At 36.3% G+C, this 21,320-nt stretch overlaps 4 protein-coding genes across 4 annotated transcripts; 3 read left to right on the forward strand and 1 right to left on the reverse strand.

Annotated features, from left to right (window-relative positions):
• The first annotated feature begins 353 nt into the window (after nucleotides 1-353).
• Nucleotides 354-3,007, forward strand: LOC137713152 (disease resistance protein RGA2-like). The gene has a single exon (XM_088683814.1). It carries the CDS (start codon nucleotides 354-356, stop codon nucleotides 1,650-1,652), a length of 1,299 nt encoding a protein of 432 aa, XP_088539940.1. The 3' UTR covers nucleotides 1,653-3,007.
• Nucleotides 1,722-3,007, forward strand: LOC148691365 (putative disease resistance protein At1g58400). The gene has a single exon (XM_088683815.1). The coding sequence runs from the start codon at nucleotides 1,722-1,724 to the stop codon at nucleotides 2,853-2,855; it is 1,134 nt and encodes a 377-aa protein (XP_088539941.1). The 3' UTR covers nucleotides 2,856-3,007.
• Nucleotides 3,008-8,194: 5,187 nt separating this feature from the next.
• Nucleotides 8,195-11,098, forward strand: LOC137713151 (putative disease resistance protein RGA1). The gene has a single exon (XM_068452417.2). It carries the CDS (start codon nucleotides 8,390-8,392, stop codon nucleotides 10,892-10,894), a length of 2,505 nt encoding a protein of 834 aa, XP_068308518.1. The 5' UTR covers nucleotides 8,195-8,389; the 3' UTR covers nucleotides 10,895-11,098.
• A 492-nt stretch (nucleotides 11,099-11,590) lies between these two features.
• LOC137712139 (putative galactinol--sucrose galactosyltransferase 2) lies at nucleotides 11,591-16,258 on the reverse strand. The gene is made up of 10 exons (XM_088684000.1): nucleotides 16,246-16,258; nucleotides 16,111-16,159; nucleotides 15,840-15,920; nucleotides 14,724-14,846; nucleotides 13,743-14,295; nucleotides 13,146-13,213; nucleotides 12,916-13,050; nucleotides 12,603-12,820; nucleotides 12,307-12,395; nucleotides 11,591-12,161 (listed from the first exon to the last, which is right to left on the reverse strand). The coding sequence occupies exons 1-10, from the start codon at nucleotides 16,256-16,258 to the stop codon at nucleotides 11,823-11,825; spliced, it is 1,668 nt and encodes a 555-aa protein (XP_088540126.1). The 3' UTR covers nucleotides 11,591-11,822.
• Nucleotides 16,259-21,320: the final 5,062 nt, after the last annotated feature.

Raw genomic sequence — 21,320 nt, forward strand, 5'->3', positions numbered from 1 at the left:
ATGTCAAATTTAACAATCCATGTGTGTGTGTGTAGCTACGGTGTGGGTGTGTTTGACAAAATTTAGGTGAGTTTTCTAAGCTAAAAAGTAAGGTGAACTCATAACGTGCTTGGACAACTCAATTTCTTATGATAAGAAACCAGCTGGAACTGGGCCATTACACCCACCATTGACTACTTATCACAAGGATGCATCATCGTCAAAAAGTTAGGTGAACTCATAATGTGCTTGGCCATTAGACCACTTATCATAAGGAAGCATCATCATTATTATTCATACTATCTCTATTCCCCTGCACTCACCTCATCAAGAAAGAAAGAACGAACGAAAGAAGAAGGAAAGAAAGAAAGAAGATGGCCGAGCTTGCATTTGCGTTGGCAGCCAAACTCATTGAAAGGCTCATCTCCATTGCTTCTGAGGAGATTTGCTTGGCGTGGGGCGTTAAAGCGGATCCGCAAAGGCTTGGACGCACCATGTCCACCATTAGAGATGTGCTCTTGGATGCCGAAGAGAAGCAGGAACATAATAAGCAGCTACGCAGTTGGCTACAACAACTTAATGATGTGTTCCTTGATGCAGAGGATCTGTTGGACGAGTTTGAGTGCGAAGCTTTGCGAAGACAAGTGGTTCGTGGCAGTGGCACAACTAGAAAGGTACGCCGTTTCTTTTCCCGCTCTAATCCAGTTGCATTCCGCTTGCGAGTAGGTCATGAAATTAAGGACATAAGAGAGCGGTTACATGAGCTTAAAGATGATAAGAATTTTGCTAATCTTCGCACTGTTCATCATCACCCTCATCTCGGTGACCATGTGAGGGAGAACAGGAATACAACCCACTCATTTGTCCCTGCTTCGGAGGTTATTGGTAGAGAAACAGAAAAAAATAAAATTGTTGATCTTCTAATGGTACAAGGCGATGATCATCAAGGTGGGGATAATAGGAATATGTCTATTATTCCTATAGTGGGATTCGGAGGTTTAGGGAAGACCACACTTGCCAAGTTGGTGTACAATGATGAGAAAGTCGTTGGGAGTTTTGAATTAAGAATGTGGCAGTATGTGTCAGTGGACTTTGATGTTACTAGATTGACAAAAGAGATCCTTGGCTCTGCATTAGGTACACAGATCAGTGAAGGGTTGTCTCTGGATCAGTTGCAAGCACAACTACGAGATGCTTTAAAAAATAAAAAATTTTTGCTTGTCTTGGATGATGTGTGGAACGAAGATCGTATCAAATGGAGCGAGTTGAGAGATTTGTTGAAAGATGGGGCTAAGATAGGATCTAAGATTTTGGTGACGACGCGGAATATCTCAGTTGCTTCAATCATGGGCGCAGTTGGAACATACATAAATTTAGAAGTTCTCTCTTTTGAGGATAGTTTATCTTTGTTTGTAAAATGTGCATTTGAAGAAGGACAAGAAAGACAACATCCAAGCCTCTATGAAATGGGAAAAGATATTGTAAGAAAGTGCGGAAGGGTTCCCTTAGCTGTGAAAACCTTAGGGAGTCAACTTTACTCAAAGACTGATGAGCGTGAGTGGAAATTGATTAGAGATTCTGCGATATGGAAATTAGAACGAGAGGGAGCTGGTCACATTCTACCTGCCTTGAGATTGAGTTATAATCAATTGCCCACTCATTTGAAGCAATGACTTGCTTGCTGTTCAATTCTTCCAAAGAATTACGTTGAATTTAATAGCAGAGTATTGATCAATGATTGGATGGCACATGGAATCCTTGAATCTCGTGAACATGGGGATATGGAGTTGGAAGATGTTGGTGAGCTTTATTTCAAAGAGTTATGGCAGAGATCTTTCTTTCAAAATGTTAAATATTACTATTTCTTCTATGAATTTGATATGCATGATCTCATCCATGACCTTGTACAATCAGTCGCACAAGGTGAGAGTTTGATAGTAGACTCTGCAGGGACCAAAGGCATCTCTGAAAATGTTAGACATCTCTTATTTTTTGAAAGTGGCCAAAATGTTTCGACAGCCTTGCAAAAGTTGAATAAAGTGCGGACTGTAGCAGTAGAGAGATGTGAAAATATTGATGAATCCTTCCTCAGCACTTGCATTTCAAGATTCAAATATCTGCGGGTGCTTAGGTTATTCAATTCACCTTGCGAATTGTTGCCGACTTCCATTGGTTCTTTGAAGCATTTGAGAAGCCTGGACTTGGCTGGAAATGAACTAATCACCCAAGTACCCAATTCGATTTGTAAGTTGCAGAGCTTACAAACTCTGAATTTCTATAAATGCGTGAATCTTGAAGAGTTGCCTAGAAACATGAGAAAGTTGATCAGCCTCAGATGGCTTGAATTAACCACAAAACAATCAAGTTTTCCAGAGAATGGAGTGGGATGCTTGACATCACTTCGATATCTTTCTATTTGGAAGTGCAGTAATCTAACGTGTTTGCCGCGTGATACGATTTTTCTTGCGTCATTACACACTCTAATCATAGGCAATTGTGAACAACTTGATTTGGTGATGGAAAACTATCAGGTAATTCCACTAAGGCTCCAAAAATTGTGGATTCAAGGAGTACCACGAATGACGATATTGCCTGAATGGTTTCAAGGAGCCACAAACACACTACAAGTCTTGTTTATTAGGGATTGTGGGAATTTCGAGGCATTACCTGAGTGGTTGACGAGTTTCACATCGCTTAGAATACTTGGCCTCAGATCATGTCCCAAACTGTTGTCTTTGCCCGAGGAGATGCATCGCCTCACTGCCTTAACACAAGTTACGATCATAAATTGTCCTGAGCTGGAGAGGAGATGCCAGCGCAATCCAGGAGGTGATTGGCCAAAGATTTCTCATGTTCCAAATGTTTCTTTTGAATAGAAACAAGGTCGCTGTCTTCAAAGCCGCCTGCCTCTTATTTTCTCTGTTTGCCTTTGTTTTATATTGTCTGACTTTTTCTTGTTTTTGAGTTGCTTGTATTTCGTTCCGGCCGATGTAAATTGTCATGTTGATTTATTGAAATGTTACTCCATTTTAATTATTTATTGCAATATTACTCCATTTTAATCAAAGTCCTTCCTTATCAGTCACATTGTGTGTCTCTACTTGTGTATGTGCAGTTGACTATTTTGCTTGCTTATTTGTTTCTCGGACGCTCAAGTTTTTTAGAAGCGGTATTCTCCAATCTAGTAACTCCGACGGTTGGTGCTTTCACCGTCATCAAACTAGGTAAAACTTGAGAGGAATTCAGCGTTTAATTAGGCACATACAAAGCCGTTCCATTGTCACAACTTGCAGTTAAAGCTTGGCCATGGCGGAGGGGGCCTCCCCGTTAGATTCTGGCTAACCATACGGCACAAGCTGAAGACCTGAATTACTTGTCATTCAAGTTAAAGATGCAATTCTCTCTACAATCTTTAAGGCGAAACCCAATTCTCAAAAGCACCAAAGAGAAAGGAAAATGCAGCTGGAAAAGATAGGCTTTATATATACTAGGTCCAGCTTTATAAACCAGTGTCCGTGTCCACCAAGGTGTCCGTCTCCACCAAGGATCTTCTATCCACTTCCAACCAAGAATCTGACTTCACCAAGGACACGGGAGCGGCAGCCTTGTCTGCGAGGGTTTCCTAGTTCTTTAGGGTTTTCTAGTTCTTTTCTAAACCTGATTGTAATTATGTCTTTGTATCCTTCTACATGATTGCTTTGTAATCCTATATATATCAATGATAATTGACTCACTCATTCATTGAGTTGAGATTCAGAAATAATATCTTTCATGGTATCAAGAGCCAACGTCTCACGACAAAGGTTCACAGTTTATTTTATTTTATTTTATTTTTCCGATTCTTTACAGTTATAGCGTCCTCTTCCTCCTCTTTTGCTGCTGCTGCTCCCTCTGTTACAAACTTTCTCACCATCAAACTAGACCGCAACAACTATCCCCTCTGGCGTGCTCAGTTTCTCCCCTTGTTGCGCAGCCACAACCTCCTCTCCTTTGTTACCGGTGACAGTCAATGCCCATCTGCTTTCCTTCTTGATGACAACGGCAAATTTACAGACAAAGTCCATCCATTGTATAGTGAATGGATACAAACTGATTACATGATTCTCTCCTGGATTACTAGTTCTCTTACTCCCAAGGTTCTTGCTATTATTGTCAACAAGATTGATTCGGCCTCTGCTTGGTTGTCTCTTCAAGAACGCTGTGCCTCTATCTCATCAAGAAAGAAAGAACGAACGAAAGAAAGAAAGAAAGAAAGAAGATGGCCGAGCTTGCATTTGCGTTGGCAGCCATTAGACTTTTTACGAAGTGGATTCAGCGAAATATAATTTTCGAATTCCTAAAATCCTAAAATCCTTACGAAGTGGATTCAGCGAGAATTCGGATTCCTCATTATGAATTTGGACGAAGTGCGCCATTAGACTTTTTACACGTACATCAATAAATCCCAAATATATTCGGAAAAGGGTAGGCTATTTCCACTTATTTTTATCTTTCAAATACTTTCATTAATTTTTGTCTATTATTTTTTTTCATTTCATTCGATTCGAATCGACGGTAAAAATTAAGTGTCGTGTAATAAGTAAAAATGAGTGTGAATAATACTTTCACTTCGAAACTTTCTAGCGGTCTTAATGCAAAGGTTCATCTTTCCCTTATAACACACAAATTATTGTATGGTAAATTGGAGATAAGCATGCATGCACTCCTTGACACGCCAATTGTGTTGCCTTGGGCTAATTAATAAAATAATGTCGTGTGTAGTTAAGGTGTTATTTGTTCCTTAGGACTTGAATATGAAGGTCCACCAACCATCACGGGATGACTCAATAATTATAGACAAATTTCATGTTCACACGAAACGTTTTGAGTTCAACTCTTAAAATTGGTAAATAATACAATTGTAGTCAAGAGAAATTAAAATGCTTATGTGAATCTTCCCAATTTGATTATTTTGAGACATTTTGAAACAATTTTGTTTGTTAATGTCCAAAAAAAAAAATTGAATCATTAAAAGCATTCTGTTTATAAAAGAACTTTAAAAAATAAACTCAATTATATTAATTGGATTGCCCGAAAGAGTGATACTTTTAAAAATAAATTATGAAGGCCTACCAACTCTGTTTTATTTTTTTTCATTTTTGTTTGGTAAAGAAGAGCGCATCCATTGTAGGCTTGTAGCCTTAAGAGTTGCCTACCATGTTATTTCTGTTATTTATTTTGTTTGGATTTTTATCACAAATATGCTTTGAAATTCACTTATCTCATTAAGATGATTTTTTAAATTGAAAATCGATCAATCTAATATTTGAAAAAGGATATCGCAAATCAATGTGGTCCAGTTCTTCCATAATAATTCTATTACTTTTATTTTTAAATTTTTATCATTTGAAATGATGATTATGATCATGATAAAATGGTGGTGCCAACGTGTAGAAGCGGTAATCATTGCATTATGATGAATGATGAAGTATATCATAATAAATAGAAGAAATTCATCAAAATTTTAGACGGAGAGGTTGAAACATGCTCAAAATTAGGAGAGATTTTTCAATGTGACCGGTACACGGGATGGTACACCACATGTCACTATATAAATGGTCGGATATGTGTGCTAAAAAGTTAATAACTTAAAAAATAAAATTTCCCACCACTCCTATTAAAACACGTGATGTACCACTTGTGTTCTCATCACAACTAAAAATTTCTCCAAAATCAGCTCTCATAATTAATCAATATCTTACAAATGCAGGTAGGAACGTACTCAAAATAAGGAACTTCCCGATCTACCCAATCATCAGAAATAATTAAACGGAGAAGCTGCAAATATGTAATATAATTCCTATAAGGGGTAATCATCAAGAATCAGAGTAAAATCGAATTGGATCAGAGACTTTTTATAGAACCCAGATTAGAGATATCTAACCTATATGTAATTTTGATGAATCTTTAGGAAAAGCATTTTGTTTATGGCTGTGCTCAAGCATTTTGATCAACAAATTTTGAGATAAAACAACATTTTGACGATTTTGAATATAAATGTTAAGAATAAATTTCACATTTATGAAAAGATGAACCTTGTATGAGCTTATCATACAAACTTTTCTGGATTGATGAGTGCTCAAGCGCTGAACATTATAAACATAGTGAAAAAAATTTGCAATGTCATTTATTTTAGTATTCATAGACCTCTTTCTTATACATGAGATAAACAAAATATAACAGCTAATTGAGGAATTGACGTGTTGAGCAAAAAATTGTACAGGAAATATAACAAATAGTTGTTTGACAATTTTACCCTCGTTCATCTTTTGAGGAGGGTTTTACTGGTTTAAGTTCTATTCATTCTAGATTATGTGTCTATTATTTACAATCATTCGTTAAAAAAGAAAAATTCTTTGATTCCAATATGAATAAATAGTAACTTGGAGATTTGAGTTTTTGTTTGATTTTGTGGCTGTATTTAGGCAAATGCCTAAATTGCCTACATACCTATTTTGAGAGATCAAGCTGCACATAGTTTTTTTAGAATGAATTTGAGATTTTCAGTGAGTGAATGATCCACTAAAAAGAAATATTTTGTGTTTGGTTTATTTGAACACTTTGAATTTGTTTGAATGAATTTGGTTGAACGAACGAAAGATTAGATTTTGGGTTTTTATCATTGTACGGTTGCATCTAGATTAAATCTTTAAATTGCATGTTTATCCTTGTCGGAATCAAACATGCATAGTTCATAAAATGGATTTATTTAAATTTGAATGGTGTGGCTTTGTAACATATGAGAGTTTTTGAATTTCGATTTGATTTGTGGGTTTTGTACCACTTGAGAATTTTGGAATTTGAAATTTGGCGAGTATTTTGTATTAGTTATTCGATAACCGACACATGCATCGTAATCTATACTATTCTTAATAGAACTCTCATTGTCAACTTTTTGTCATATTTTTCCTATTTTGCCCTCATTTTTTATACACAATACTTATATAAGGAGGGCAAAATTGTAATTTTGTATCTTTTGCCCTTACTTTTGATGCACAATACTTACATAAGGAGGACAAAATAGTAATTTCATATCTTTTGAGAAAATAACAATCATATTCATATTTTTCTTATTTTACCCTCACTTTTGATACACAATATTTACATAAGGATGACAAAACAGTAATTATGTAATATTAAGATAAAATATGCACTTATTAAAATAAATTGTCCTACCATCATTTTTTCATACTCTTTTTAAAATTTTAAAAACTAATTGCACTTTTTAATAAAAAATAAAAAATAAAATAAAATTGTTCACACACATAAAGTATGTGCACGTCTGCAAGTATTACGAGCGGAATGGGCTGGCTTCTGCTCCATTCACGTGATGTTGTCCCTCAATCAAGCCTTTTATTTTTGGAACATACAAAAGCAGCAAATGACCTTTTTCTTTTAAGAGGCTTTTGTTCGTTTTTGTGGCCCCAGGTTGAAAATTGGACAGCTTTCGATGAAAATATGTTCAGTGTACGACAAGCTTTGCTAAAGTATGTATAAAATAATGTATTTGTTTATTCATGCTTTGGGACCTATCCCCTGCTTATTTTGACGCGGAGAAGACAATATAAAATAATGTATTTGTTTCTTCAATTCTCTGCCAAACTACACAAGATTATATCCAATAAGATTTGTTTTTGAGAATTCGGAGATTCGTAAATTACGTTCATTCATTATATATTTAAGATTAATTTTTGTTAAGTATCATTTTTGTTCAATTTTACATAAGAAATTTTTAAAAAAATTATGACTGCCTAATATGTAATAAAATATGATTTACGAATCTTTAGGATCCTCACAAAGAGAACTCAGAGAGTATCCGGATTCAGATTACATGACCATATATGGAGGGACTAGGATTCTTTCATCTCATCTTTCTATCCTCTTCCCTCTCCTCCTCTAACATTCTCTATTTTATCTTTCTCTTTCAATATAAAATTAATATAAGATGTTATGTAGCTTAATTATGATCGTCTAAATAGGACGAGAGGGAAAGAGAGGAAACAAAAAAAAAAACAAAAAAAAAACAAAAAAAGAGAATCCTCTTCCGTTGCTTTTTTACATACCGTATCACAATCCCCGCATAATGATAAGAAACCAGTTGGAACTATCTCAATTCCCACGCAAGAAATATACCTTACCATAAGGATGAATCCATTGCTTTTTTATGTACCTTATCATAAGGAAGCATCATCATCATTATTCATACTATCTCAATTCCCACGCAAGAAATATACCTTACCATAAGGATGCATCCATTGCTTTTTTATGTACCTTATCATAAGGAAGCATCATCATCATTATTCATACTATCTCAATTCCCCTGCACTCATCTCGTCAAGAAAGAAAGAACGAACTAAAGAAAGAAAGAAAGATGGCCGAGCTTGCATTTCCGTTGGCAGCCAAACTCATTGAAAGGCTCAGCTCCATTGCTTCTGAGGAGATTTGCTTCGCGTGGGGTGTTCAAGCGGATCTGCAGAAACTTGGACGCACCATGTCCACAATCAGAGGCGTGCTCTTGGATGCCGAAGAGAAGCAAGCACGTAACAGTGCCCTACGCAGTTGGCTACGACAACTTAAGGATGTGTTCCTTGATGCGGAGGATCTGTTGGACGAGTTTGAGTGTGAAGCTTTGCGAAGGCAAGTGGTTCGTCGCAGTGGCACAACCAGAAAGGTACGCCGTTTCTTTTCCCGCTCTAATCCTGTTGCATTCCGCTTGAGAGTAGGTCATGAAATTAAGGACATAAGAGAGCGGTTACATGAGCTTAAAGATGATAAGAAATTTGCTGATCTTCGCCCTGATCACCATCATCATCAAATTAGTGATAATCTAAGGGAGAACATGAATACGACCCACTCCTTTGTTCGTGCTTCGGAGGTTATTGGTAGAGAAACAGAAAAAAATAAAATTGTTGATCTTCTAATGATACAAGGCGATGATCATCAAGGTGGGGATAATGGGAATGTTTCTGTTATTCCTATAGTGGGATTAGGAGGTTTAGGGAAGACCACCCTTGCCCAGTCGGTGTACAATGATCAGAGAGTTGTTGGGAGTTTTGACTTAAGAATGTGGCAGCATGTGTCAGTGGACTTTGATGTTACTAGATTGACAAAAGAGATCCTTGGCTCTACATTAGGTACAAAGATCAGTGAAGGGTTGTCTCTGGATCAGTTGCAAGCACAACTACGAGACGCTTTAAAGGATAAGAAATTTCTACTCGTCTTGGATGATGTGTGGAACGAAGATCGTATCAAATGGAGCAAGTTGAGAGATTTGTTGATAGAGGGGGCCAAGGCGGGAACTAAGATTTTGGTGACGACACGGAATATCTCAGTTGCTTCAATCATGGGCACGGTTGAAAGCATAAATTTAGACGTTCTCTCTTTTGAGAATTGTTTGACTTTGTTTGTAAAGTGTGCATTTAAAGAAGGACAAGAAAGGCAACATCCAAGCCTCTATGAAATGGGAAAAGATATTGTAAGAAAGTGCGGAGGGGTTCCCTTAGCTGTGAAAACCTTAGGTAGTCAACTTTACTCAAAGACTGATGAGCGTCAATGGAAATTGATTAGAGATTCTGAGATATGGGAATTAGAACGGGAGGGAGATGGTCACATTCTACCTGCTTTGAAACTGAGTTATACTCAATTGCCCTCTCATTTGAAGCAGTGCCTTGCTTGCTGTTCAATTCTTCCAAAGAATTACATTGAATTTGATAGCAGGGAATTAATCAATGATTGGATGGCACATGGAATCCTTGAATCTCGTGAACATGGGGATATGGAGTTGGAAGACGTTGGTGAGCTATATTTCAAAGAGTTATGGGACAGATCTTTCTTTCAAAATGTTAAGGATTACACTCTCCTCTATGAATTTGATATGCATGATCTCATCCATGACCTTGTACAATCAGTCGCACAGGGTGAGAGTTTGACAGTAGACTCTGCAGGCACCAAAGGCGCCTCTGAAAATGTTAGACATCTAACATTTTTGGAAGTTGGCCAAAATGTTTCAACAACCTTGCAAAAATTGAACAAAGTGCGGTCTATACAAGTAGTGAGTTGTAAACTTATTGATGAATCCTTCCTCAGCACCTGCATTTTAAGATTCAAATATCTGCGGGTGCTTAGGTTATTCAATTCACCTTGCGAATTGTTGCCGACTTCCATTGGTTCTTTGAAGCATTTGAGAAGCCTGAACTTGGCTGGAAATGAAAGAATCACCGCACTGCCCAATTCAATTTGTAAGCTGCAGAGCTTGCAAACTCTGGGTCTCTATGGATGCGTAAATCTTGAAGAGTTGCCTAGAGACATGAGAAAGTTGATCAGCCTCAGATGGCTTCAATTAACCACAAAACAATCAAGTTTTCCAGAGGATGGAGTGGGATGCTTGACATCACTTCGATTTCTTTATATTTGGGAGTGCAGTAATCTAACGTGTTTGCCGCGTGATACGAGTTACCTTGCATCGTTACGCACTCTGATGATAGGCAATTGTGAACAACTTGATTTGGTGATGGAAAACTATCAGGTAATTCCACTAAGGCTCCAAAAATTGTGGATTCAAGGAGTACCACGAATGGTGGCATTGCCTGAATGGTTTCAAGGAGCCACAAACACACTACAACTCTTGGTTATAGATGATTGTGAGAACTTGGAGGCATTACCTGGGTGGCTGACGAGTTTCACATCGCTTCGCAGGCTTATGCTCGTATCATGTCCCAAACTGTTGTCTTTGCCAGATGAGATGCATCGCCTCACTGCCTTAACAGAGGTTAGGATTGTAGATTGCCCTGATTTGGAGAGGAGATGTCAGCGCGACACAGGAGAAGATTGGCCAAAGATTTCTCATGTTCCAAATGTTTCTTTTGAAGGGCTATGAATTTCTCGAGATGCGAATAGAAACATACACTGCTGTCTTCAATGCCGCCTGCCTCTGTTTGTCTTAGTTTCTGAGTTGCTTGTAGTTTGTTCCGGCCAATGTAAATTGTGGTGGGGGCACAAGTGGATTTATATTTCAGTAGATTAAAACATGTTTGATTTATTGTAATATTACTCCAATTTAATCAACCTTATTTATATCAAACTCCTTCCTTATCAGTCACACTTTGAATCAACCTTACTTGACTATTTTACTTGCTTATTTGTTTCTTGGAAACTCAAGTCTTTTAGAAGCGGTATTCTCCGATCTAGTAATTCCGACAGTCGGAGATTTCAGCGTCATCAAACTATGAGAGGAATTCAGCATTTAAATAGAAGAAAGGTTGCCCGCTAAGTCAAATTTTGACCCATCTCATAACAAAATTAAATAAAATTTTTACTAAACAATAATCAACTTCTTGATTTCAAGCCCCGAAGACTTAGGCAGAGTGAAAACTTTGTTATTTGTCATTCAAGTTAATGATGTAATTCTCTAATCCAATTCTCAGAAGCACCAAAGAGAAAGGAAAATGCAGCTGGAAATGGAATGAACTAATCCCAAATGCAATGCAGTAACTCCTCCATCTGAATTTCTGTTACAACCACACCGTGGAGTCCATCTGGTTTTCTGTTAATAAAGAAGGAAACACGATACAAGTAGGAAAGATAGGCACTTCTATTAATAAAGAGAAACCAGAACGCTACAACATTGGCCACTCTTTCTTAGCAACATAACTTATGAAACTGGAAAACTACAACATTATTGGATAATCTAGTTACTTCCCAGGCACTTGAGTCTCTCAATCCATCTTGCTTAACCACACATCATCATCTCTTCAGATGCAAGACAATGTCCTAATAGCTAAACTCTTCATATCAGATCAGACCACTTACACTTGGATCTCTACTGACCATCTGTACATCTCTTTTTCTGGTACCGGGATGGTAATCGTCGTTAATCCAGATGCAGAGTCATACTCGAAGTTGGTCTCGGCGTTGTCAACAGTGCACTTCAGCGGCCGCTGGGAACAGTATGCTCCAAACCTTCCACATCCTCTGGTTTTGAGACCAATTGTTGCGGTTGGGGATCGGTTCTCGCTAACTTCTCCATTAGAAAGCTCAGGTTTCTTGTCAGAAGCCAATTGGATTTCAACCTGCTCCACAGCAGCACTTGAATTGAACATGTCAAGTAGGCCTATTGGTGCAAATGAGAGGTCGGATGTAATTTCCTGCAAAGTACAAAATTATCAGTTACCCCACTTAGTGGGAAAAGGCTTTGTTATTGTTGTTATACAAAATTATCAGTTAGTAAAATCCTTTGCAATGATTGGAACTTTTCACGTTCAAATAAATGTTGGTGATAGCATGACTAACCTTGAGAGGACAGAAATGGAAAACCTCATAGTCAAGAACTTTAAGAGTCACAGGCACTGAAGCACCTTTTGGCAACCGAAGAACATCACCTGACAATCAATCAACGTTTCATATCGTTACAAAGTTGAAGAGCAGGAATACTATGAGAATAATGTTACGATTCATAACAAAGGCAGGTAGAATTCTTCTTAAAACTTCGCCATTATCATATTGACACGTTATTAGAGAACTCTGCTGCTTCCATGGCAATCTAAAGTGTTCCTTCAAACTAGCTTCTGTAAACAAAGTAGTGGTACCTGACTTATGAGCATAAACTACTGTTTCTCCATTCCAATCAGCACCAGCAACTTGAGCAATGGCCTCAACATCAGCGGCACGAACAGAACCACTGAGGGTACCGGGAGAGTAATCATGAATGCGTGTCTTCTTTTCAATCTTGCACCAACCGGCACCTTGACAGTTAAACACACCAACCACACCAGAGAGATTGTTGACATTCCATATTTTGAGCAAGCTGCAAAGAGAATTATTCACACAAGCTTTACTCATGGAGGCTCTCAATTTTAACATAACTTGGGAAAAGCATAAAGAGAAGTAAATAGAACAAACCTTGTCCTGTCTCTTGCTGGATCGGCGAAGAGACAATCACGTGTAGGCCTGCCAGGTAACTTGGCACGGAGGACAGATCCATCAGGGAGAACCAGCTTCCTTAGGAGGTCAAAATTGTGATTGCCTGGCTTATCACTATTCATAGAAATACCAAACTTATGCATTAGAACTCCTAACTCATGAAGTGGCAATAGAATAAATTTGTTTGATACTTTGATGCATAGAATTACCTCACATAGATCGCACATCCACCAACAGCACGGGCTGCACCGTGGTACTCTGCCGCTGGGTGCAAACTCTGCAAAGGATATCATGATATACACAGATGAGTTTGTTTTCTTAATGACACTGAATGTCATGCATAATCAACCAAAACGATTGCAGATAATCACACAAATTGCAATTGTAAATCTTGAATAAACATAAATATTGATGTTTCAAGCCTCCACCAAATAGAATAGACTAATATACATCAACAACTATATTTACAATTATAATATAACCATAAGTTAATGAGCACGTACATGACTAGACACTAAACTCAGGCCCTTTGAGGAAATGGCTCCTCATTAGGTTTCCATAAATCATCATCCAGAAAAGGAAAACAAAAATCAAACAAATTGCAATTGTAAATCTTAAACTATGTTTTACAATAACAATAGAACTGTAAATTTTACGAGTGTGTACATGAATAGAGGACATTCGAGGAAATGGCTCCTCACCAAGTGTCCATAAATCATCATCCAGGAAAGAGCAAACAGTACCAAATGTCCAAGACATAACGAACTAACAAAATAAGATAAAAAATGCTTCATTATTTTACTTACGTGAAACATATCCCAGTCAGGTTGCATGAATTCTCCAAGGAACAGGGTGTTATAAGCAACGGAAGATATGTGAATCGTGTGTGAAGCAGGATCCCGGGGATAGAAGTCATCAGAGGCTCTGACCACAGCAGTCTGCTTGGCACTGTAGAGCCCATCAGTGTTGTGACACATGCAAGAAATGCATCCATTGTCAGCAAAATTTCGAGCAACCGAAGCCTCAAGTGCCTGGTGGTAGCTGCGGGTCAGAGAAACTCTTCCACCATGACCAGACCCTAGAGTCTCAATGATGTTCTGAACATCAACCTTAACTCCATCGACTCCACAGGAAGCCAAGTAGGAATGAAGCTCATTGTAGAAATTGAAAACTTTCTTCGGATGTACCAAACCAAGACCATGAACAGTTAAGCTGTCCATAACTATATCTGGTTGGTTGCCCTCTACACCAGGGGACGTCACTGGGTATGCTAAAGCAGTGTCATAGTGTTCCATGCCAGAAGCAGCTGGTTTTACTCCACCCCAGTACCTAGCTAGAGCATGCCATGCATAAACAAATCTGTGCCAGCAAGAAACATAAATTCGACGAATTAGTAACAATACTACTTGCTGTACAACTCTTAAAATAAATTCTAATATTGGTAAAACATCATAAAACGTCAAGCAGAGCACACAGAATTCGACAAAAAAATTATTGTTTGTTGTTAACATAGTCGAGATCATTCACTCCACCATCACATATATTGGTAACTGAATTCATGTTTTAATTCTAAAGATCGTAACAAATATGATTCTCCGCGTCATCTTTACTACCACCTACCATTTTCAAGAACCAAAAATAATGTATTCTTAGATCCTAGCATTACCTTACTAAGCATCTAAAGTAGAAAAAAAAATATATCTAAAACGTTAGTAATAGAACAGCTGGCAGTTCGGGAGTAATCGTTGCTAGTCCAAGAAAGTAACCAATCAACTAGGACTACTTACTTCACATTGTGATGCTGCTTGGCTTCATCCACAACGTGTTTCAGGCCAGAGACTTGCTCATTGTTGTGGTCATTCTTTTGGAATTTTTCGTTCTCTTCGATTCCTGTCAACCTACTTGCAAACCTGCAATTTGTACAATCAAATGTTAAGTATATATTATACAACAATTGCACAGTTTATTTCGAATAGAAATTTCACAAGGATACAATATATATATATATATATATATATATATATATATATATATATATCTCACAATATAAACAATTAATAAAACTGAATTAATAAACCACAAAACACTGACTTGGTTAGGAAGATAGAGGCTTGCAGTAGCAATCTCCTAAGGCAGAAATACGCTCCTACACCAGTGCAGTAGTTCAAATGGATGTCTATCTTGTAGGATACAACTATCTAATCCAAGTTCTTACACACGAACTTGGATTCTTGACGAATTGATTGAGCGTTTTTCTGTGAAATATGGAGAAAGGAAAATGAAATTGATGATCCAGTTTCTGATTTTTTTGCCATATATATAATGGCATAATTTGAACAAATACAACCGTTCATGCTTATCAGTTTTTAAAAACCGAATGCAACTGTTCAATCAATTTTTAAAAACTGAACGTAACTGTTCAATCAGTTTTATCATTTCGGAAAAAACTGAATCCAAAAAATCAAAAACGTAACTTGTGTTTTTCGTCCATCCGAGCCCCAAGGCCCATCTTTGACATTTAATATATACACCCAAACCCTCCAAGTCTAAAACCCAAGGTCCATAGCTTTAGCTTAATTCATTTCAAACTATAAGTGAGTGAACCCACTTATAAAGATGTAGTGTTAAAGTTGTTTGGCCGATGTAGGACTGGCAGTCCCACATAGCACAAGTTCCAACACAATTAACATACTCCCATTAACTAAGCAACTCCTTTAATTAGATTGACCAAGCAGCAATGTTTGGAACCAAAAAAGCAATGAATGATTGTGGGTAAGAAGACGACAAAAGAAGATCCAAACGTATCCTATGCCAATCATGCACGCAGAACATGGAAAGAGAACGGTAGGAAAAATGATTAAAGCGTAATCATTTAACATTGAGAAATAAGAAAGAGGCGCTACTGTGCTCCTTCTTGTACAACAACACCAGAATCCTTGTCTTTATTTTCAATCTGTTGCCAACCGTCATCAACGATAACATGTCATCCACACCCTCAGCTGTGACATCGGTGTAAAAGGCATCCCATGTACACCAGCCAAACCAGTCCAGAAAAGAAGGCAATTAAATGCAACGAAAAGATCGAAAATTAGATTCATTCAAGAAACGTTCGTGATAAGTCATTCCAATTGCAGAACACCAATTACAGAAGAAAACAATACGTGCTGGCCTTACCTTTTTCTACTCGCGTTGAACAAAAGTTTTCTTGTGTTTTTCCACAGCCCTGTTAATGAAATTGAAAAATATGGAGTCATGTGCAATGAATACAAGAAAGTTAAAGACATTACCCTAATCAAGACTAAAATATACCTTTTTCTAGCATTAGCGTAACCGTATTAGCAAACAAAACTAGATATTTAATCGCAGTTTTACAAGGATTACAAGAAAGTCATTAAAAATGAAAATTAAGAACTTACTTTACAGCTTGGGTGATGACTTCAAATGGATTGGTTCCAGCGTGCATGTAAACGAGGCACTGGCCTTGATTGCTCTGGACAGCAGAATCTCCTGCAAAACCAAACACACACAACTAAAAAAAAGAGTAGTTTTCGGTTCTTTTGAACTCGATTTCTGGTTTTTTTTTTTTTTTTTTTCCTTTCCACAAATGCTTTAAAGTCCAATTAATTTGATCCATTTGATGGTTTCCATCTGCTCACAGATAATGGAAATCACCATGAAAGTAACTGATATGGTACATAGATTAGTCTCATCTTGCTCACAGAAGTTGAATTAATTTTGTTTTATGAAATTTTGAGATATTTTACATGGACATGTGCCCTGTGGTACTTTCAGTTATGGCCATTGGGCACAAGTATCGGTTGTATGCTTGTTTGGTCTAACAAAAGTGATGCATGATTGTTTTAGAGATGTATTCACACATGCAGGTTATCATGGTTTCATTATATGAAGGATATCTGCATTGGCAGATTAAAAGGCTTCAAAGAAGCATAAAATGTAACTTGCATGTTACAATAAGGTGGCCTTGAGATGATATAAAGTAAGACATTTTGGTCTACAACATATAATAGGAATTTAATATTAGATATTAGTGTAGATATTGTGATTTGATTTCCTTTTATGTCAATCTTATATTAAGAGTCTTGGAATACAATTAAGATTGGTTGAGGTGAATCATAGGATTTTTGCCACCTGCAAAAGTAGGGATAAAAACACTAAAAAAATACTTGCAAGAAAATAAGGTAGTTATAATATAAACGGCTCAAGTAAGGTCATTTCTACAGGGATTGAATGAATAATTTATATAAATACCAAATCCTAATTAATTATTTGAAAACAAAGATTGGAAAAAGTTGATTTTAAATTTAAAAATAATAAAAACGAATTTAACTAAAATGATTAAAGAAATTAGCAAAGTAAAGAAAACAAAGGAAAACGTTTTGAAAACCAAATTGTAAAAGCCTAGGGTTCCGTCGTCCCCTTAACAATCCTATGTAGATTTACCAATTACTTATGAATTACACATGCAACTTTGAAGGTTAGGTTTTCCATATGCATATTCTACATGTGGCATTCAAGCTATAATGTATATCAAACATGTAATCCATTTGTGGCATTTAGATCAAGTATAAACATGCATGACTAATTACGCTTTGTGAAAACCCCTTGAAAAATCATGAAACCCCTAAGATGTGGCATTCGCCCTAGGTGAACTTACAACTATCAATCTCAAGAAGCAATACTCAATCCTCCAATGGCATTCCGACTAAATTGCATCCGATTACTTATCTAAACATCATAATGGTAGCTAAGCATTAAGATATAGAGACAGTTTAAACACAATGATTAATAATTCAAAGTATGCATGCATAATATCATAAGCAATCAAATAAAGACTACATATTCATGTTAAGGCTCGAGGTATCGCCCTAGGAAATGGAAATTAGTTACGAACAACCATAAAACAAAAGAAATTTTATTGAAATAGAAAAATAATAGAAAACACTTTGAAATACAAAGCGTCAAAGCCTAGCTAAGTTCTCCAAATTGATGCCTCCGTTCTCCCCCTACTTTTCTAACGGCTAAATAGCCTTATTTATACTACTACAAAATAAAATACTTACTAGAAAAGGTCTTCTAAAAACTAGGAAACATAATAAATTAGGAAACATAATCCTAAAGTAACTTGGTAAATTCGCCAAAAATGCTTCACAGCCACGTTTTGAATAGGGATGGCAACGGTTCGGTTTGGGGACGGAAATGCTATATCCATTCTCATAACCACAAAAATTAACCATATCCATAACCGCAAATTAACCATCGAGGATTATCCATAACCATATCCACCGGGTAACGAATTTTCAATCAGTTATCGGTTATATCTATCTTCGTCAAAAAAAAAAAAAACAAATTATATTTATCCAATTGACGCATTATAAATTTTATTAGATACTAATTCCGTCATTAAATAGCAACATCCAATTACAAAAAACTAACAATATATTTGAAGTTATTCATGATAACATGCATCAATTTCTTGACAATAAGACTCTTGAAGAGAGATGAATCTGATAAACTTGTAATATTTGATAATTGATATATAAAATGAGGGAATTGTTATTGGCACTCCAAAAATCTCATTCTACACTCCAAATTTTCTATATTAGGAAAGAAAAATACACTTGTGAGAAGTGTAGAATGAGATTTTTCGAGTGCCAATAACACTTCCCTAAAATGATTCAATGAATTAATTTGGTTGAGTATAACAATAAGAGTATTGAATCGATGAGGTTGTTGGTATGCCCCATGCATGATGTTTGGTGCATTATAAAGATAGTATAGGATTAGATGCATGCATAATGAATTAGTATAGAGAGGGTTCGGTAAATTGAAAAAAAAAATTATTACATATCAAATATATATATATATGTATATATATATTCGGGTCGTATTTGAGGACAAATACGGATTGGGGACCCCTATAACCATATCCAAAACCATAACAGAATAAAGTTCATGGTTTTTCCCCATATCCATACCATAGAATTTTCATATCCAAATCCAATCCATTCGAACGGTTATCCACGGTTATCGGGTTTAATGATTAGAATTGTCATCCCTAGTTTTGAACCCAAATCAGCTCCAAAACTGGCCTAAAATATTTGAATCTAAAGCTTGGACTATTCTAAACACTTCTCCAGAAGGCCACAAACCCATCTGAGGTCATCTTGCGCTCCAAAAACGCAATTTAAGCCCAAATTCGTCATTTTCCAGCACTGCGCAATGCTCCTTTATTCCATCGCCAGAAAATAACTGCTTGGTAGAAAAATCTCAAATTTTGATACAAATAAGCTAAGGAACATACGAATATCCTCCAATTTGAATCACTCCAAAATCCGTCCGTTTGAACATGTTTTGCTCCAAAAGAAGTCAAATGTCCTATATTGAAAATATAAAGCAAAGTATCAAAATTCTACCAAAATAATTAAGGAAAACTAATGAAAATAGCTTGAAAACTTTGAGTTTTAACGATAAGGACAAAATAAAGGGTAAAGTGAATAGCACCAGGATTGACTTTTTAGTGTAAAAATGTGATTTTTCGTTAAAGTTAACATTACAGCAGGCTTGTCGTTAAAACTCCCAAATAATTATCAAATTATACTAAGAATAAGGTCAAATATATAATACAATATTGACTCATCAAAATACCGCCAAATTTAGCTTTTTCCTTGTCCTCAAGCAAAACAAAACTAAGTAAAAATAAAAACAAAAACTAACAAACTAGAAAACTTAATTAAAACTCAACTAATACAAAATTTTCATCTTCAAGTTGCAATCTATAGAAAACGTGAAAAATTAAAACATCTATCCAAAAGTTCCAACTAATCCCATCACAGAGTCTAAGCAATTTAGAATCAATTAGAAAAGAATTCATGAACTTCCTTTGGTGTAAAATGAACCAACATAGTTAAGGATACTCGACTAAAATCCCTACATTTCGTCCTCTTTATTTAACACTTTACACATAATAACATGATTTTTTTTTCTTTTTTTCTTTCTCTCTTTTTTTTAATTTTATTATTTAGTAATAGTGGTGGTCGTGCAATGTTAGTTTCCTTAAGCTTTTGATCCAACTCATGTAACGAGCTTTAGGTCAATGACTCCCAAACCACAAGGGTTTTAGGGCACTAGGTGTAGAACACCCCTAAGGACTTAGTAACTCGAGTTGAAAAGACGACAAAACCAACTAACCACCGTGCCCCATGCCAAAACTCTACCGTTTGACGCGAGAATCACTGTTGATTAGGCAGGACTAGCCCTGTTGCTAAGTAAAGCCTCGGGTGGTACAATTATTACTTTATTTGTAATAATAACTAACTTTACTTAAAACAAAAATTAAAATTAAACTTAGACTAAAAGTAAGTGTTTCAATCTCACTCCCCACAAACCATGTTGGTGTGAATGTGTAAACTTTCAAAGTATAACTCATAAATTAGTGTTTAAGCAACGATAAATAGAAAAAACTCTACTATGGAATTAATCTTCACTATGTCCATTTGTTCTAACGTTTAAAATAATCTATGAATATTAACTTAAAAACAAATATTTTTATTTGACTAAAAAAATTAAAAATCAAAATGTTCTTATTTCCCAACCCCAAACTTATATCACACATTGTCCTCAAGGTGTGGAAAAATAAACAAAAGACATGAAAATAAACTCATAAAAAGACTAACAACTAGCTATTAAATAAAAACTGATATTAAGAATATAATATAAAGACAAAAGATACAATTCTTAATAAAACAAAACTTAAAGGAAAGATGGTACCTGGGTTGGACATGGTGTCTTGATTCATGGAAATCATGAGGCCTTGATATGTGGACATGTGTCCATAACACGCCCGTTTCATTTCCCATTTCGCATCTTAAGCTTCGAAACTCTCAGCCGCTTCTCTCAAAGAATATAGAGCCGCAGCTCTCATATCTCTCCTAGCTCTCTAGTCATTCAAAATCTTCCAATGGTCCTGGATTTGTCAAACCCAAAGCAAATACCCAGCCGTGCCTCCACAGATAGATTTCTGTCATTTCTTCCCAAATCTCCATGTCTCTGCAAATTGAAGCTCCAATCCGTCAAGTCAATTTCCCAGTGCACACCAAGGTAAATACCTCCATTTTTCTTACGGATTTCATGACAAGAAGTTGTATGAACTCCATTCTGAATTTGATGCATAGGCTCATTGATACGACGAAATATGATCTGACATTGTTCATTAAAATATTAATTTATTGGATGATTATAGGACTAAAACAAGCCCTCATATTCTCTTTCAATTGAAAATGGCCAAGGTGTTCATTCCATGACTTTTTTTAACGATCCATATGTATATATGTATAGCTACAATGTTGTGTGTTGGGACGAAAGCA

This window comes from Pyrus communis, chromosome 14 (assembly GCF_041283825.1).
Source record: "Pyrus communis isolate YQ-2024b chromosome 14, ASM4128382v1, whole genome shotgun sequence".
Taxonomy (NCBI): domain Eukaryota; kingdom Viridiplantae; phylum Streptophyta; class Magnoliopsida; order Rosales; family Rosaceae; genus Pyrus; species Pyrus communis.

What these genes read in the sequence shown, in the direction of transcription:
- LOC137713152 (XM_088683814.1), top strand. Translation starts at nt 354, where the DNA reads ATGGCCGAGCTTGCATTTGCGTTGGCAGCCAAACTCATTGAAAGGCTC.
- LOC148691365 (XM_088683815.1), top strand. Translation starts at nt 1,722, where the DNA reads ATGGCACATGGAATCCTTGAATCTCGTGAACATGGGGATATGGAGTTG.
- LOC137713151 (XM_068452417.2), top strand. Translation starts at nt 8,390, where the DNA reads ATGGCCGAGCTTGCATTTCCGTTGGCAGCCAAACTCATTGAAAGGCTC.
- LOC137712139 (XM_088684000.1), bottom strand. An exon ending in GTTGTACAAGAAGGAGCACA is followed by an intron (nt 14,847 to 15,839) that starts GTAGCGCCTCTT and finishes TACAAATTGCAG; the next exon opens with GTTTGCAAGTAGGTTGACAG. An exon ending in CCAGCAAGAGACAGGACAAG is followed by an intron (nt 12,821 to 12,915) that starts GTTTGTTCTATT and finishes TTCTCTTTGCAG; the next exon opens with CTTGCTCAAAATATGGAATG.